Here is a 20,747-nt window from a genome sequence, read left to right as displayed (position 1 = left end):
TTAAATGATTTTGCCTAAGGTTTTAAAATTTGTGTTTGGTTGGACTGTAGAGAATTAGGAGATTAAGCAGGGATACCAGTTATGAGGCAGTTGTAGTGGAACACAGGTAGATAGAAGCAAGTTGTATTTTGTAGAAAGGGAAAGAGGTATCAAGGAGAATTCCAGGGTTTTAGCTTGAAGCAAGTAGTTAAATGGTAGTGAAAGATTATATAAAAAAGTAAATATATTCATTCATATCTGCAAATTGTGCCAAGATGTATCAAGATTTGATACAAAGAAATGTTTTTTCAGAAAGTTTGGGAAATCCTTTTGTGACAAATTATGTATATATGAATATGTGTAAATTTGACTACAAATCTGAATATACAGAGAACTATGCTGACTCTAGAAATATAAGCATACAGAGGGTATTAAAACCACAATTATGGTGACCTGGTTTGATGATGTGGAAATGAAGAGGGCTAAAATTTGAGCCCAAAGCAATTAAAAATTTAACTGGTGAACAAAGGAGAAGGGATCAGCTAAAAAAAAAAAAAAAAAAAAAAAGAATGGCTGGAAAGAAAGAAGACTACAAAGAGCATATGCTACTGCAAAAGTCAAGTGGAGAAAATGTTTCCTAAGGAGAAGTGACCAATTACCTGAAATGTGCTGAGCACTGAGAATAAACCCACCACTGGAGTTGTCAACATTGTGATCACTGTTCAAATATCTTTAATTTTAAGTAGCATGCACACAATGCATGTTCAACAGGAGAGAAGTGAAGATATAATGAGAGACTAGGGAGTTGAATCAGTAAATATAACAGAAATAGTGCAGGTATTAATGGGGATAGGGCAAGGTCTGAGTCTTCAAGGAAGCTCCTCATGCATATTAGACAATATCAAACATCCTTGAAAATATGCTTTTTTATTTTGACACAAAAGAGGTTTAAATTTACATTAGTAAGCACTTTTAAAAGATATGTTACTATAATAAAGGGAAAAGTTGAGCTAAATAACATTTTATTAAGAACACAAATTTTCAATGTATCAAAAATTTTATTCTGAGGATTTCAGACTATTAACATACAAACTTAAAGATATAATTTATATACCACACCACAAACTGAGATGCTCAAACATATTGTTCAGAATATGATTATTCAAAAAGAGCTACAGACATTTTAAAAGGATATTTTCTTTGTCTTATTTCCATAATCTTCCTAGATAGGACATTAGATGGTTACCACATATAATGTGTGTGAAAGAACATATTAAATGTGCCTTTGCAAGCCAAGTCTGAGATGTCATGTAATTATAGACCCATCGAATGAATAGTTTGGAATAATGTTCCACTGTCATCGAATTACATCTTCATATACATGTGTAATCCACTTTGCACAATGGCTTCAACTAGATGTACATGTAATTAAGTCATAAAGTACACTAACAGTTGCTATTTAGTTGAAATTTTGCCTTTTCATTTTAAAGAAATGAAGAGAAAACACAGTCTAGTGAACATCAAAGTACTTTTTTGAAACTGCTAAATCTCATCAAAGAGGTCTTCTGCACTGCTATTTCTTAGTGTTTCTAAAGACATGTTTTCAGCTGAGATGTGCTCCTTTTTCAACGTCTCAGGTAGTGAAGAATCAAGCCTAGAGTAAAAAAAAAAATCAAGAAAGTTTTATTTTTAAAAAATTCCATTCACAGAGTAAACGAAAATGAAAACACATGTAAATAAAATGACATTTAAATCTGGCTTCAGGATGATTTAGAGATTTATTTCCCTATGCTGTTAACTGTAAGAAAAGAGACATGAAAGAAACTTTATTTAATTATTTAGAATTAATCTGCCTCTATTCTGAGCTAACAGATGTTCAAGGTTCTATAACAATAGTTATAATCAAGGTAAGTATGTAAATTATGCTATTCTCTGTGTTGTAATCATTTCTATACCAGATATTAGGAGGTATCTCAAGGCATTCCTTTACTGAGTCCATAACAATTTACCTTTATTCTTTGGTTCCTTAAATTCTACCTATTGCTACACATTTTAATCTCACAGTAGCAGAAAATTCTGATTACATGAATTTCTTCTAGGTCAGACGATTAAATATAATTAAAAATGATTCTTCACATTTATGGCAGTTGGTCTGCATTTACTGAATCTACATATTTTCATTTAGTAAACTCAATTTTATGTAAGTACAGCCTGCAGTTTCTACTTCACTGGACTGACCTCTGTCTGTATATCCATGTTTTCTTTGAGTCCTAGGATAAAAAGCTTGTTCATTGCCATGATCACTGCTAATTAGTCCTTGCAAGAGTGAGTCACAGGATAATAGAGCTCAACCAGAAGTGGTGCTTAAGAACACATTTATATCCTTGTATAAATCTAATTAGTGGTTTTCCAAGGAACCCAAATAAAATATGCTTAATAATAGCTATCAGAGGTGGCTTCAGAGCCAATTATGATTAGGCAACTTGGTATAGCTGGAAGAGCAGGGGACTGATATCGGCACACAGAGGTTTGAAACATGGTCTACTTCTATTAGTGACATGACTTTAGGCAAGTCATTTAAACCAACTGGACTTCTAGTTTCTCACTGAAAATCAGATGATAATATGTGCTTCATAAGTGGTCTAAAGATTAATTGAGGTGATGTAAATGAAATGCTTATAAATTCCTACAAAAGACTTGGAAATTATTATTATTAGCTGCTAATAGTGAGTCAACTACCTAATAGCTCCAGCTAAAAACAGAATAAAAGAATAACCAACTAAAATTAAAAAAAATCAACTATGTTTATTTAGATGATAAACAAGCCAGTTATTTATTTGTTTGTTTATTTATTAGGGCTGAGGATTGAACCCAGGGTTAGGTAAGCACTCTATCACCAAGCTAACATTCCCAGTCAGATGATGAATATATTAAAAATACTAAACTCATACTTAGTTGCACATATTATTAGAAATGAATCTACCATAGGGTCCTTCTTATCCTCCTGACTGCACACAATTAACCATGATTGGCTACCACAAGCAAAGTTCAGATAACATTATCCTCACAGGAATGCAAAGATGCTAGGCATTACTACATTGTCAAGATTACTTTGGGAATGCAATGTTAAAATTATCAAAAAAATACAGGTATAATTCTTATAACATGAAACTAAATATCCAAAAATATGTTCCATAAGGAGGAGAAAATGATATGGTATAGAGTAAATTATGCATAAGTTAACAACACTAACTTAAAACATATTAAACAAAAAGAAACAATCAATGAAGTGGAGAATGGGACCAAATTTTTACCATGTGCAGATTAGATACAGCACTAATCTCCAGAATATATAAAGAACTCAAAAAACTAAACACCAAAACCCCTAAATAACCTAATCAATAAATGGGCTAAGAAATTGAAAGGACACTTCTCAGAAGAAGGTATACAATCGATCAACAAATATATATATATATATATATATATATATATATATATATATATATATAAAGTTGAACATCTCTAGCAATTAGAGAAATGAAAATCAAAACTACTCTAAGACTTCATCTCATTCCAATCAGAATGGCAGTTATCAAGAATGCAAACAACAAGTGTTGGTGAGGATGTGGGGGAAAAGGCATACACTTACATTGCTGGTGGGATTTGCAAATTGGTGCAACCACTCAGGAAAGCAGTATGGAGATTCTTTACAAAACCTGGAATGGAACTACTATTTGACCCAGCTATCCCACTCCTTGATCTAAATATACCCAAAAGAATTATAGACAGCATACTACAGTGTTGCAGCCATATCAATGTCTATAGCAGCAAAATTCACAATAGCCAAACTATGGAACCAATTTAGATGCCCTTCAATAGATGAATGGATAAAGGAATTGTGGTATATATACATAATGGAATATTACTCAGCATTAAAAGATAATAAAATCATGGCGTTTTCAGGTAAATGGATGAAGTTAGAGACTATCATGCTATGTGAAGTAAGCCAATCCCCCAAAACCGAAGGCCGAATATTTTCTCTGATAAGTGGATACTGATCCATAATGTGGGGTGGGGGTGGGGGACATGGGAGGAATGGAGGAATTTTGGATAGGGCAAAGGGGAGGGAGAGGAGAGAAGGGGGCATGGGGATAGGAAAGATGGTGGAATGAGATGGACATTATAACCCTAGGTACACGTAGGATGACATGAGTGGTGTGACTCTACTTTGTGTACAACCAGAGAAATGAAAAATTATGTTCCATTTGTGTACTATGAATAGAAATGCATTCTGCTGTCATGTATAACTAATTGGAACAAAAAATAAATTAATTTAAAAAAATCAGCAAGAAACAAAAGGACCACTCTGAAGTGGCAAATCTTAAGGAAATAGATTCCTTGTGCTCCATTTATGATTTTCATTTCCTTCTAAAGTCATGAGGTGCTAAAGAGATTTTGACTCTTGTTGGAAGTACCTAGACATAGCTGGTGCTCAGTAAAAAACTCTTCAATGACAGATCATTATTCCATACCTTTTATAACCACAGTAAGTCAATAGAGTAAATGTAAAACTCTCCTCACAGCTATAAACAAAAGTTTAAGCACATTCATAAGTGATAAATATTTAAGACCTTTTATAAATCCTGAAAAGCATAAAACATAAAGATAATTATCTTATTTTGCATTATTGCAAAATTCGCATTTTGTATTTTCATTCTGTTTTTTAATAAAACTGTATTATTCCATACATTTTTAGTTTTGCAACTTGATATTTTTACTCTACAATATGTTTGAAAGGTCTTTGCGTGCTGAAAAATTCAGATCTGTATTCACCATCAAAATTTAGAGCTATATTCATCATTAATTTAATCTGGATGTACTAACCATTAGTCTACTGATTGTTTCTATTCTTAAAAGATTTCATAAACAAGACAATAATTAATATCTTAGCATGGTTATCATATTATTTTTTATGAACAAATTTGTTACCAGATATTATGCTTAGAGGTGAAATCAGAAAACCAACAACGGATTCTCAGCAACACATATAAATAAATAAAATAAAGGTCCATTGACAATTAAAAAGTATTAAAAAAACTTGTAGAAATTCCTATGTCCTATTAATTTCATATTGAATTAAAACATACACATTTATTTTATTAGTGGAATAAAATAAATAATATTAATTAAGGAGAAAAGGATAATGATAAAATAAGAAACTACAGAGTTAAAGGCTGAAGCACACTGTTTTTTTTTTCGCCTGAAGAAAATAAAATGAAACTCTCCAGATGATGACTACCTTGAGTTTTGTTCTCAAAAATATAACTGTAGGGGGCTGGGGTTGTGGCTCAGCGGTAGAGCTCTTGTCTAGCCTGTTTGAGGCACTGGGTTTGATTCTCAGCAACACATATAAATAAATAAAATAAAGGTCTATTGACAATTAAAAAGTATTAAAAAAACTTGTAGAAATTCCTCTGTCCTATTAATTTCATATTGAATTAAAACATACACATATGTATACTTGAATCAAAATGTACTAAAATCATCTAATTAATAATGAATAATGCAGATTAAAGACTAGGTTTGTCAAAAGAAATGTACCACCAAGGGAAAGTTTCTTTAAAGTGTCAGTATGATTGACTTTTTAAAAAACTTTCTGGGAGATGACTTATCAAAATATTTCAAAATGATATTTTCAGATATTTTCTCATTTTGTAAAGATGTTTTCTCAACCAAGTTTAAAATGTAATTACCATGACTGGAATAGCAATCTTCCCTTATTCAGATAAGAAACACTAGTATTATTTGGAGACAATTACTTAGATTTTGTAACATATTCTGAGAACAATATTTCTAAAGCCTGTTAAAAGTGTCAACCAGAGCAAAAGGAGAGATTCACAAAAATGCTTAATGATTGATGGTATTGTGATACTTAAAACGTTATGCTCATTTGACTTGTGACACAAACAGTGGTGCTGAAATAAAAAGAATCAATTTTTATTGATTGGCTCATCTACATCTTTACCTACCAAAAGATCTGGGATGTGTTCTGTTTAATCCTAAGTAGGTGTACATGAAATTCAATTCCAATCTTCAAAGTTTTTAGAAGAAAGTAAAAAAGAATGCATCTAGTATCTTGGGATAAGAAAGTTTGTTTGTTTAAGACAGAAACAAAAAACCATAAAGATAGAAATTAATTAATCCAAACATACTAGAAATAAATGCTTCTATTCATCCATAGACACATTAAGGAGATATAAAGGCAAGTCATAAACTGTGAGGATTAGTGCAACACGTGCTACTGACAAAAGATTAAGCACCCCCAAGAACTCCTACAAACAAGTTTTTAGAACCCAGAATAATTAAAAAACATGTCAAAGACTACAGAGATTTCCAAGAAAAGAGGGCAGTGGGGGTAAATAAGCGTAAGATAACAATTTCAATTTTACTAATGAACAAGAAAATGCAAACTAAAGCCAGTGTGAGATATTTTATACCAAATTTGCAAAATTTAAAACATGTAACAACATCAAAGATTTCAGAGGATGCAAAGTAACCAAATAAATTATTGCTGGTGCAATTACATTTAGAACCACTTTGGAAAATCATTTGTCAATAACCACCAAGGTATATAAGATGTATGCATTTATAACTCAGGAATTCTCCTCCTAGGTATACACTCAGGAGAAACATTTCCATATGCATGTCAAAAGATATACACACAAAGATGCATTGTTGATAACAGTGAAAAACTAAAAACTACACAAATGTCTCCTGAAAGCAAAATGGACTTATAAATTATCTAATTTTCACACAATGAAATATTATACAGTTATGCACATACATGAATTACAAACACAGATTAAAAAGCAAAAGAACAAGGCACAAAAGAATACACACAGTGTGATTCTAGTTATTTAAGTAAGTTCAAAAACACAAAGTTCAGCATCAAAATCTTTGAAGAATGGTGTGTGTATGTGTATGTGCACTGTATCAGTATATCTATATACATATATACATGATAGTTTTGGGATCTTATCTGCTCTTCCCTAAGAGGATAGTTCTGGGTCTTTTTAGCTCCTCCATGATAATGTCTCAGATTTCTGGTTTGTAGCTTTGTTCATGGTAAAAATGGAAATACAGAAGAGGTGTAGATTTAATCTGGGGTATTAGAGTTCAGTTTTAGACATGGTGACTAAGTCTGAAGTATCTTCAGGACATGTAAATGAAGACAGATGTTGAGTAGGCAAGTATTTAAGGTACAGTACTCAGGGAAGATGTCTGATGTCTATGTACAGAGATAGGAGTCACTGCCATATCACTCACAACTAAAGGAAAAGGAATGAATCCAAGAAATCATCCAAAGAAGAGTTTTATCAAAGAAAAAAGGTTTAGTCTGAGACAGGGTCAGTCAGCTAAAGAGAGAAATTCGTTACAGAGATTGAAAAGGAGTGATTCCAGAGAGATGAGGAGAACTGGGGAGGAATTTTGTAACAGAAGGCAAGGGCCAAATTTATTTTGTATGCCCACAGGTTGCTACCTACATTCTGGCTCTCTACAACTCTGCTGCTCAATTTGCAAACACAGTTTAGGTAAATTGTTTTACTCCTCATGAATTATCTGGAGTAGAGAAGAATAACCTAAAAGGATACTGCTATGCTCATGGTTTATTACAGATTAGAACAGGCACTGTTTTTTTTTTTTTTTTTTTTTTTGAGGGAAGAATGAAGTCTTAAATCCTTGAACTATGGTAGTTACAGCAAAAAATGTACCAAATGGCCAACTCCTACCTAGAGTTCAAGCCAGGGCATTCTGAGGTAGCTGTTTCTTTTATGTTAAAATAAGAAAGTCTATACATTACAAATTTATTTTACTGAAAAATCCTTTGGCACCTTTCTACCTATCATATGTTCCTCTGGGAGTTCAGACATAACTCAGACATGGGGAGAGGGAGAAAGATGAGAAGTAAGGTAAGGGCAATGTACTAGGTAAGAATCAAACCTGAGCATTTGCTGGGACATACATTATTAGGTAATAATAAAAGCCAAATTGTGGTTTGATTTTAGGACACATCAAATCAAATATTCATCAAAACAACCTTAAAAAACAGCCAAATAAAAACTTTAGCTACTTTCCTCTGTTAAGTATTAAACAACAGCTGTCATATTGACCTTAGCAGAGTACTCATTATGTAATAAAGTCAATTATAGAAATATCTTTTCAATGGAAATGCACTTCAAATTTGACATCACTGAAGTTACCACTGTATTTTCAATAAAATGTTAGAATTAAAAAAAATACTTGAAAAAAAAATACTTGACATTAGAATAAACAGGATAAGTAGTTTACAAATTTCTAGTTGACCTTATAAAAACCAAAAGCATCTCCTAAATAAGTTAACAGACCGAAGCCCTCAGGATCCAGTAAAACCAGTGTTGCACATTGTCTGGAATTCACTGGGTCTAGACGTCATTTCACTGGCCTGAGAAAGTGAAAGAAGAGAATCTGACTCTTCCTTTTTGGCACCAAAAATGGCAAATAAAAAAAACTGCATTACTTATTTCCAACTAAATTCCTAAAGATATTTTCTTCTAATAAATATGCCCTTGCTGTTTGAATTGATGAAGTGTAAGATAAACATATTGGGTAAGGATGATAATTCTAACTTTTCCTATAAAGTACATATATTATGAATTTAAAAATAAAATTATCAAATCCTACTTAGTTTTATTTCAAATAAACCATCAAGATAAATATATCCATAATCCCCAAGGCAGCCAACCATTTATGCAGAAATTTCATAAAAATAAATTAGATTCTTTTCATTCTTGCTGGACTTGGCTCAGAAAAATAATATTGTCAAGGCAATTCATTAGATTACCTATACTAAAGTCCATACACACATAAAAAGATCAATGACTGAAATATCCTATATTAAATTATATCCTACTTGGTCTTCATTTATTGTAAGTTTGAAATAGTATAGGTTACGTATGCTGTTGTGGATCTCTGCTTATGAAAGTAGAAAACTGTTATCTTGGTATATTCTGTATAACTTAATTGTAAGTTAGTTAGGCCATCTGTTAGATTGCTGCTCCTTGGTGGGCTACAAATGAAGCCTCCCTCAGTAGCCTGGAAGCTTTGCCAAGTGGCGGGGGTCTGCTTTATTTGACCTGGTACAATATTTGCCACACAAATGTTCCACTGAGTGCATGTAGTAACTAATGAACAAATGACTAAATGAATGAGATTGAGAGTATTCATAAAACAGCTCAATAAAGCTGAGTAACTTGCCCAAACCTGCACAGGTAGTAAGCATGGAAATGGGCAGGCAGACAAGCTGGCTGTGGAGCCAAGATTTTAGCCTATGTTTCCCTCACTCCCAAATCCCTAAAAAATGTGACATCAGTGAATAGGGACCATTAACTCCTATTTTTATTCTGAAGATGTTTCCTTTTCTCAGGAAGGCAAGTTGGATGAATGTAGTGTGTCTCAAAAAGTGCTTCTGTTAAAAACTCTCTGAAAAATGAGATCTGTGGTATAAAATGTTTGGTAAATATTTCTATTCTACTAAATCCTCTAATTGTTTCATGTATATATTATACATTAAAAACATAAAATTATTCTATAAATAAACCTGTCAAAATTTTAAGTAAAATTAAAGTAAGGTACAGAAGAATGTGTGTAGAAAACTACAGAGTGTGTATATGTATTATAAATATGTGTATACATATGTGTGTATATATATCTTTTGTATATGGGTGTGGGTGTGGGTGTATGTATCCTGGCTTCACTGCCAGCTTGTATGCCTACCCACTTCCATGCTTACTACCTGTGTGGGTTTGGGCAAGATGCTTAATATTACTGAGACTCCTTATTAATATTCGCTACCACATTTAGTTAGTAGTTTATTAGTTTATTGATTAGTTAATGTACTTAGTGTACATTTGTGTGCCAAATATTGTGCAAGGTCTGTTTAAATAAAGTGGACTCTCCACTTGAGAAGCTAGTGAGGGAGCCTTCACTGTAGTACATCAAGCAGCATGTGTGTATGTTCGATGTGTGTGTGTATGTGTGCCATTTATCTAGAATAGCTTTGGAAGGATATACAAAGAACTTTTGGAAGGATATACAAAGGTAATGATGAGGAGAAATTTGTAGCAAGACACAGGGATAACTTTTTTATGTATGGTCTTAAAATTGGGACTTTAGAAAATAATCTTATACATAGAGTATGTTTTAAAAAAATGCTTTTTAAAAAAAAAAAAAAAGAAAAAAGGAGCTTGTTTAACATGGATTTTCCAAATGAACTTTTCTCATACTCTCTACACTAACAACACCCCAAGCATTCTCCAGAATAAGCTGCATCACTTGCTTCTCTGAGAATGCAACATCACTAGCCTGACACCCCAAAACTTAGTGATCTAATGAAAGAAAAGATAGAGAAAGGAGACAGAACTCTACTCTGGGTTACTAAAAGAAGTGGAAACACATGTGCAGACAGTAATACCAGCCATAGAGATTAGTGATTTCTAATGAAGAATGATAGTTTCACCACAGTCTGGAACCAACTGTTTTATTTTCCTATTGCTGCTGCAACAAATTACCACCATGTAGTGCCTCAGAATAAAATCTATCATTTTATAGTTCTAGAGGCCACAAGTCTGACAGAGATCTCACTGGCTAAAATCCAGGTGTTGGCGGGGCAGTGTTCCTTTCTGGAAGGCTGTGTGGAGAAGCTGTTTCCTTGCTTTTTCCAACTTCTCAAGGTCACACCCTTTCTGTTTTCAAAGTCAACAACAGTGGACATCTTTCTCACATCCCCACATGCTGACTCTACTTGCTTTGTTATGTCTTCTCTGACTTTTCTTTTCTGCTTGTCTCTCCCACTCACTACAAACTTTTGTGTTATACTGGACCCACCTGAATAATTCAGATTAATCTTGCTATTTTAAAGTGAGTTAATTTGCAACCTTAATTTCCCTTTGTCATGTGGTTTAACATATTCTTAGATTCCAGGGATTAAGATCTGTACATTTGTGGGGAGGCATTAATCTGACAATCATTCCATACTTGGTGAGGGTTCAATTGTTATTCCAATCTACTGGAACAGGATGAGTAAGAGCAGGAAGTGCAAGGCCCAAAGCTAAAAGGAATCTTCAAGCTGGTTGGAAGGGATCTTCAATGTCTATGCAATATGATCCAAAGCTCAAAAAAAGCACATTATGTCTTTTCTAGAAATTAATGGAACCAGAATCATTAAGAAAGGCTGGCAAGTACTATCATCCATATCTACCCATCCAATATTTATTGAGTGCCTATCCTTCGTCAGAGACAGCCAAAGAATTGGGATAGAAAAGTGAGCAATCAATCAAGGCAGAAATAATACTGAGCTGCTGAATGAATGCCCCTAAATACATATTCATAGTAGCTCTTATCTGTGGGATAACAAAAGATAATAATGCATTTCACTACAATGGTTTTAAAAAGTAAAGGTATTAAAGAATTATCATAGGTACATGATCTGTGTGGTGTCACACAGGGCCACAAGTTTAGAAGGACTTCATACTTGCAGTAATTTCTACTGAATATTTTCTATACTTTCCATGAAATGGGTGACTTGAATGATTCTTCAGCATGAATTTTAAGAAGTCATACTATTTTGTAAGATCACCAATATCATACAACTTTTATATAAAGCAAATATAAAACTGATATATAAAATGGAACAACTACAAAATAATGGAAATAATCTATAAAATATTGTGGCTTTTGAGTTAAAAAGATTAAACTTTTTATATGATATTAAAAATATAGTCAAATTGTAAAGCAAAACCAAGATGTATAATAATGCAGACTTCTTTTAAAACATTTCACTGTATCCCACAATGGGTAGGAATTCACTATATAAAAGAGGCAGTACAAGCCATGGATGATGTAGTGGGTATGTGTGCTCAGCTTTAATGGAGAAAGGCCAACCTCTCCCCTCCCTGAAAAAGATTTTAAAGTGTATAGTATTATGATTCCAATAAAAGTTTATGTGTCACTACTAAACTTTTATTTATCACAGTAAAAACATGTGAACTAATCTCAAACATTAAGTCAATCAAATTCATACAGAAAGATGTTGACTGGCGTTGTTATGTTCTCATAAGTATATTAACTAAGCACACTGTGTACACTCTGTGAAATTTTTATGCTTACATAAATTACAGTTTTCTCAAGATTTTATATTGAACCAATGTTTATTTTGAAGAAGCAGAGTTAAGTATAGCATATGGTTCCATTAGTGCATTTATCAATACAATGTGGTCTCATTTCTTTAATTGTCCTATTGCAACCAACTGCATCAGAAAAAAACATAAAAATGAAGTTATTTAATCATAATGTTCCAAAACTTGTAGTGGAAGCAGCTTTTACATGTAATTCAGAAATATTAACAAATTTACTAAAATCAGTGGTTTGTAAAAGCATTGGTTTAATTTGCCCAAATGCAGAATTGGCTGTAGCATTTAATTATTATGACTTGAATCTAAACAATTCAAATTGCCCCCTTTTTAAAAGCAGAAATTGTTTTGGTATTATAAGAAAGTTATACATATCAGCCTTGATTGTTTTCTAAACCATATAACTATCACTATTCTTGCCTTTTATTTCTTTCTCCTTCAGCCCAATTTCATATCGCTGATAATTAGTTATCTTCCCAAAAGACAAATTGGATTGTTAGTTTCCATTCCTATAAGGCTCGGTTAAAATTTGGCATAGCAAAATAACTACAACAAAAGTTTTTTGTTTTTTTTTTGCCGTTCACCAAATACATTTTTCTCTCTTAGTCTCCATAACTTTCCACATATATTTCTTTGCTTTAGGACTCTTGTAGGCTTTTATTCATCATTCAAAGACAAATTCAAATGTCACTGCTTCTGTGAGACCTTCTATGCACCCCCCAGGAGAGATAGTCATTATCTCCTACTTGCCCAAAGTATATCTTAAATTGTAGGTTTTGTTCCAGCAACTACTGCTATAAATTACCTCAAGCTTAGTGGCATAAAACAAATATCATTTTATTGTGCTCACATTTTTAATGAGTCAACAATTTGGGCAGGGCATAGTGGGGATGGCTTGTCTGGGAATTATTGCTGGGAATATTGAAATAATATTGCTGGGAATACTGAAAAACTGTGAGTGATTCAAAGGCTACATTTGTCTACCAGTAAGTCTATGGTGGCTTGGTTTCTGACAACATGGCAGCCTCGGGTAGTCAGACTTCTTAAATAAAGCTTAAGGATCTAAGCGTAAGGTTTCCTCTTCTGAAGCTGCCTTTAGAAATCACACAGCATCACTGCTCCTGCATTCCATTGTTTGCACAAGTTGAAAATCCCTTCCATTTATTCAAAAGGAATGGTGGACATAGAAACCACCTCTTAATGGAAGCAGTGTCAATCACAGACTTTGATTTTGTACATCTTTGTTCCTTATATTGTGAGCACCTTGAGAATCGGAATTATAATTTAGAACCATTGCTTATGTCAAAAATTGACACAATTCCACAAAATAAAGAACTAAATCTCTACTGAATAAATTGAGTTCTATTGAAAGTATTTGCCTTCTTTTCCTCTTCGAGTGGAATATGAAAAAAAGCTATTGATAATCTCATATAGGATTTATACAAAATAAAATCTATTCCAGATAAAGACAGCAGTATAGATCTTTTAGAAGTGTCATTACATTAAAAAAGATTTAAACTGCATTTGTGGCTCAGCAGGGAAATTTTAATTTTTGACAACTCTTTGCAGACTAGCAGTTTGTTTACTTTCCATCATGAGCTAATTTACTTATTTTTCTAAGTAGTTTTGGATGTTTATAAAGTTTATGTCTACAACTCTACACTAACAGCATTAGTTTTGTTACATACAACATTACTGGAAAGTTTAGGAATGGACAGTTGTGTCCTTAAATGAATGGTCTTTTAATCTTCATGGCTAAATGTCTCACTAATAAGCTGATCAACTTCTAGGTGCACACACACACACACTCAGAACTCACCCAGTGGAAGACTCTAGTTATTTGGATTTTCTATGAGGTTTCATTAAATTATTATTATTATAATTATTCATTATTATTAGTGCTATGGGAATGTTAGATAATTCAAGCTTCTACTATCTGGTTACCGAGAAACAACAAGACCAATAAGTATTTATACTTTTCTTATTGCAAGGAAATCAAAGCTGAAATAAAAAGTTCTTCATACATTCTTTATTCTGAAGAGAAAGCCCCAGTTATCAATAAGAAATTATCATCTTCAATGTTATAATCAATTTCCAACCAAAAAGGAGAATCAGATTTCAAAAATCAGAATGCATAAGCAGAAATTAAATGTTAAACCAAGAAATTCTAACACTTGTTTGGAATTAGAAAAACTGTCATCCATAAATTCACACGCATCCTCAAAAGATAACCATGAAAATTGAATAGGCTATAAACATGCCTGGAAAATATTTAGCTGGATTTGACAGTCTGATCATAATTTCCCTTGAAATATATATAACCTCCAAATTCCTATCAAAATGTTACTGGGCCTCCACAGAAAAGAATCTTAGTTCTTTCAAATGGCTGTCTAAATTACATTCTTTTATTATTTTCTGTAAAAGTAGTCCTATTTTTAAATTTTTTTAAAAAAGGTGTTTAGTATTTCCATTCTATCACTGAACTTTTCTACAACTAAGAAATCTGGAAGTGACTACAAGGAACAGTTTTAAAAACTCATTTGTAAGAACTCAAGTTTCCAGAAGGCAGGAACCATGGTTGTCTTTGTGTAGTTTTTCACATATAGGAGATTTGCAACTTAAGTTTTTTTTTTTTTTTTAAAGTTTGTTTTTAAAACTTAAACCCAGGACACATTTTTTTATATACATATAAATAATGGTTTTGCAAAACATTCCACAAAGACTTAGTCTATGATACAGATAAACTATTAGAAAATAATAATCATAAGAACTTAATTGATAGTCAACTCAATTATAAGAACCTATTTTTCGGGCTGGGGATGTGGCTCAAGCAGTAGAGCTCTCACCTGGCATGCGTGTGGCCTGGGTTCGATCCTCAGCACCACATACAAACAAAGATGTTGTGTCCCCCGAAAAGTTAAAAAAAAATAAATATTTAAAAAAATTCTCTCTCTCCTTAAAAAAACAAAACAAAACAACAAAACAACAACAACAAACCTATCTTTCCTACAACCCTTACTTCAACCAATATTTTCCAGTGTCAGGTACTGTGAAATCTCTTGAGATGTGAAGATTTAAAAATATCTTTTGGGGCTGGGGTTGTGGCTCAGTGGTAGAGCACTTGCCTTGAATGTGTGAGGCACTGGGTTCGATTCTCAACACCATATAAATAAAAAATACAGGTTTGTCAACAACTAAAATGAATAAAATAAATATAATTTTACAAAAAAATCTTTTATCCTTGAAAATCTCACAATCTAGTTGAATAGAAATATGTGTAAATAATTAGTTAAAACACACTATAGTGACATATGTGCAGAGTACTGCTTTGCAGAATTAAAAACTAATTTTTAGCTCCAAATCTAAAGCCAGAAATATATCTTGCCTTATAGAAGGCCTATACATATTTGCAGATGTATACATTAAAAAAAATCTCATGTTATACACAAAATGCTATTTACTGTATACTATCTGATAATTTCTCATAAAACTTGGAGAAATAGTTGATTGTTAATGGTTAAAAACAATTGTTATTCTTAACAGTAATAACTCCTTTCTTTACTTAAGCAAATTTTGGCTTAAAGAAAATGGAAGTGATTGCTATATCAGTCCACTGAACATTGAAAAGGAAAGTTGACTCTAAGTAAATTTTATTTCATTGAAATAATGATAGATCTTTCTGATCCAGACAAACTCAGTGCAGATATCCAAAATTTTAGGGTGGGTAAATAGGCTATTTCCACATCTGAATGTTTCTTCTGGGTCCAAAATTTTATTATTTAGTATTATCAGACCAGACGAGAATGGCATAGATTTTAATGTTGAATCATACCAAATAAATATTATTTAGGGTGGAACAATTAACACTTAAATATTTGGTACAAACAATACATTTCTCTTTACACTTTCAAGAAGAGTAGGCCTTCAAATACAGAAGATACAAATCTTAGAGGATGCTAGTAATCATATTTTTTCTTTTGTAACTATAAAGTAGTATATTCAAGTTTCATAGACTTCAGAAAATCCAGAAAAATAGGATGAAATAATGATTTTCTCTATCTTCGTTATTGTTATTTTAGTGTATATATTTTAAAATTATATACATATAAACACAATATATATGTATATATATATGTATACATACAATTATTTAAAAGTAATTCTACTATGTAAAATACTTTGTAGCATTTTACCCTTAAAAATTCATTGGGGAAAACTTTTCTTTGTCAATTATTACAGGTTTACATAATCATTAAAAAATGACCTCATAGTATTCTATTACATTGAGCTATTTAAAATATATAATTGAGTTTTGATTCAGATTAAAATACTGTAAACAAAATAAATGTCTATTGTAAGTTACATTTCAATAACATTTTTGAATATACTCCTTCTAGGTATTGTCCTTAAAGGAACAGGTCTATTTAATTCTATTGAAAATTCTAATTGAAAATGGTTTAATTTTTATTAAACCATTAAACCAGGAATACTAAAGGGGAGAAGTGTAGTTTATAAGAGAGTAGCATATGTGTTTTGCTATTACATAGAAATTAAATTTTTTAATGTAAATCTTATTTTGGTGTAATATAATTTTTAGCATAGGAAGGTTAAAGCATCACACAGATAAAAAGAATTTGGTGAAACAATTGCCATAGTAAGTGCCCTTATAAACCAGGAAACAAAGGATTCAATCTTAGGGGAATGAAGAGAATATTTGGTAAAATACTTATTAACAAAGAGAAAGTGATCAAAACTTCTTCAGGTTTTTCTTTGAAGACCATCACCTCCTTCTAATTTGCCAGTCATAAAAAATTCTGATACTACATATCATGAATATTACATATTGAATGCAAAATTTTGTTCATTTTTTCAGGTATTTAAATTAGGTTATCTAATTATAGATGATAAGTGTTTTATGCCCATTTATGCAAGTATGTGTGTCAAACTCTCTTACACATCAAATAAATTATTATTTTTAATTTGGACATAAGGCACACATGTGTTTCACATGAGATTTAGAAATATCCAGAGCCCACAGAGCTTAAGTGTATAATACACAGAAGACCAATAAAAGGACTAAATAAACAAAGGTAACTTATACATTGGAAGCTCCTTGTTTATCATGATACTGATATTTTAATTCAAGTATACAATATCATACTTTGCCACCTATGTAACCAAAAAATAACTTAAGAGGGAAAAAGATAAGATTAATATATTTTCTCTTTGTCTGCAAATAAAAATTCCTATCAGAAGTTCTGTGTCAACTTTGCATATAGACTGAATCTTCCCTCCACTTTTTTTGTACTGTTTATTTTAGTTCAACATCCAAATTTTTGTTTCAATTTTATTTAAAGTTGCTAATCTATCACTAAGTGTTACAGTTAATGTTCATTAAATATTGTTATGGGAAACACTATGCTAAGATTATTATTCATGTAATTGTTACAATAAACCTGTGTTCTTACAGCCTCTATTTTTTCAGGTGAAAATAATCCTTAGATATTGCAGTAACTCACCAAGGTCTCACAACTTATAAACTGGACAAGGAAGGACTTGAACTCAAGGGCCTGCCTGCCTCCTCTGGTTTTAACCAATCCCTCTTTCCCTTTCCCCACTTACTGTCATTTTTTATGTACCCAAATTCTTTGTACTCATCTAGAAAGCTCTATCTCTCATGAAATTTGCCTTGAACTTTTTAAAAATCTCACATCACGTATCCTAGAGAATTATTCTAACATAAAGTAAACTACATGTGTCTTCAAAAATGGTTTTATACACTATCTGGCTAATCATAATGTGTAAAACTGAAAGCAAGACTAAATACATCAAATACCTCTTAAAGTGAAGAGGGTGTTTATGGTCAGATTATAAGCTCTATTTTTTGTTAAAGTCATTAACATCACCATTTTGATTGACAAATACTTAACAAGCACTCAAAAGAGAATTATGCTTTACTGGATGCTGTCTGCATACTATGACATTGACATGGTCACTGCCTTCTTTGAGCTTATAATCTAAAACAGATACTATGGTATAAATGCATATAAAAAGATAAAGATGCCTATGTGCATCTGTTCAATGAAATACATTGCACAAAATATTTATATTATGTTCCAGCCACAATGAAAGTTTTGTTTTTGTGTGTGTAAGACTGAAATATTCATATTCAGAAAAAGTTGATGTAAGGGTTTTTCAAATGCAGGTTTTTTGTCTGTATAAAAACACAAAAGCTCACATCTGTGCAACTGGGACTTTATTAGAAGAATACAGATGTCAATCACTACATAATAACCACTGTACACATGTGAACCAGATGCTTCCATGTAAAATAACCCAGGGTGTTTCACAGATGAATCACTGAAAACATAATTACACATCAGTCTCAGTTTATTAGTAACAGGTCCACTTATGAGGAAGCCATATGGTACTATCCATCCAGAAGTGGTAGAAAATATAAAAATGGCTACTTTGAGACGTTCTAATATAAACTCTTCTTGTGGTGATTTGCTCTATTGTTTTTGTGATGAGGTAAGTGATTATTATATGTTTTCAGTTAAATGTCTTTGAGATAAAGGTGTATTTCTGCTTCTTATTAGTAAAGGTCATGCCAATAAAGTTTACATTATATTACCCTCTTTTCAAAGGATGTTATTTCAACGGAAAAAAAATGCTTAGTGGCTACATGACTCCTATCTAATTAATGACTTTTGGGGTAAAAAATTCATTTACAACGTCTCAGAATGTGAACTCAGTATCAAAACACTTATGCATATTTTCTTTTACATATAACTTAAATATTGAGTAAATATATAAGGATTTACTGCAAATAAAGCACATGTAAAAGCTGTCAGGAAGCATTTATATTTTATAACATTGATACTTTAGAGCTCCAGGGGTCACTAGACTGTTTCACAAAGTTGTCTATTTCTAAAATCAGTTTGCTTGTTTTCTTCATGTATTGTAGCACCATTTGGCAAATAGAAATGCAATTCTTACTTCACAGCAAAACTTTCTAAAAGGAGTCTAATTTTCTTATTCAAAGAGATTCTTCAAAATGAAGAAAATCAGCACACCAAAAACTACTTCTATGGAGCACTTTGTTAGTAATTCCACCAGGAATGGGGCACAGGGTATCAAAAGTATCTAGAGTACTACTGTAATTATCCTTATTGTACTCTGATGCTGGGGAAGTAAAGACAGTTTAAAATCCTCTCAATAACTAAAATCCCTAAGAACATGATAATAAGCTATATTTTCATGCTTCAGTCTTCAGGTTTTCTTTTGTTTACTGTTTGACTGCATACGTCAAAAAATGTCTTGACAAGTGGGTTCAGCTTCAACTTCTCCTTCTTTCCAGCCTTAAAATGTTTTCTTACCGGTACTAAAAGGGAAAACCCAAACCCATCATCATCAATTACTCCACAATGATTTTAAAAACTATTTTGGGATAGTGTTTGATATATACACTATACATGTAACATGTAATCTGCGTATAAGTTAGAAAATATAATAACAAATCACACTCCTGCAATGCTACCACCTATCTTTAGTCCACAAATTTGCTGAACATAGTGATGTACACCTGTAATACCAGCAACTTGGGAGGCTGAGGGAGGAGGATTGCAAGTTGTAGATCAGCCTCAGCAACTTAGCAAGACCCTGTCTCAAAAATAAAAAATAAAAAGAACTGCAGATGTAGCTCAGTGATAAAGTGCCCTGGAGTTTAATACCCAGTATCACAAATAACACATAAATTTGCCATATTTACATCCATTCTTCTCCTAGCCAAATCTATCCTAGATTATGTGACAATCATTCCCTTGCCTTAAAATGAAAAGTTTTATTATATCTATCATATATTTCTAAATAATATCTTGTATAAATGCTGCTTCATTTTAGAGTGATATAAAATAGATGCACACTATGGCTAGTTTTCTGTGATTTGCTTTTTCACTCAATATTAAGTAGCTAGAATTCATCTATGTGCTTTATTAATTTTAAATGTTTCCTAATATTATATAGTGTGATTATTATAATTGATTTTGTGTTATTTTTGCTAAAATGATGCTATGAACATATTTTAGATAAATTTTCTGAAGAATATATACTAGAATTTCTCTTTTTACAGTATAGATTCTTGTATTACTCTTATAAAATGATACTAAATTGTTATTTAAAATGTTTGAACTATTCCACCCCATTAAGTGTTATATAAAAGTTATAGTTGACCAATTCCTCATCAACACTTAATATTATCAGAAGTTCAAATTTTTGCCCAGATGGTTTTAGATGATACCTTTTTGTAAGATTTTAAAATATATAAAATTTATATTACTACTTCTTGTGTTGAAAGAGAAGTTCTAGGAACAGAATCATTTGAAAATAAGTTTGCTAATTTATTCTCACAATTATATCTGAATACTTTAGTATCAGATGAATATAAGTATCCCAATGACCATCTTCTACTTAAACCACAACCCTAAGGCAGAAAATTATCATCATTACTATTAATTACTAGATTCCATTGTTTCAAATATT

At 31.9% G+C, this 20,747-nt stretch overlaps 1 protein-coding gene across 3 annotated transcripts in view; it reads right to left on the bottom strand.

Moving 5' to 3' along the window:
- Nucleotides 1–890: 890 nt before the first annotated feature.
- Xrcc4 (X-ray repair cross complementing 4) overlaps nt 891–20,747 on the bottom strand; it is a 247,045-nt gene continuing 227,188 nt past the window's right edge. For all 3 annotated transcript variants that reach the window (XM_005315659.5, XM_040271690.2, XM_040271689.2), the window contains exon 8: nt 891–1,633. In XM_005315659.5, the coding sequence (XP_005315716.1) occupies nt 1,522–1,633 (112 nt within the window). In that variant the 3' untranslated portion in view covers nt 891–1,521. The remainder of the gene's footprint in view (nt 1,634–20,747) is intronic.

Source organism: Ictidomys tridecemlineatus, chromosome 1 (genome assembly GCF_052094955.1).
Source record: "Ictidomys tridecemlineatus isolate mIctTri1 chromosome 1, mIctTri1.hap1, whole genome shotgun sequence".
In the NCBI taxonomy this organism is placed as follows: domain Eukaryota; kingdom Metazoa; phylum Chordata; class Mammalia; order Rodentia; family Sciuridae; genus Ictidomys; species Ictidomys tridecemlineatus.
This window is presented reverse-complemented; position numbering and strand designations above follow the sequence as displayed.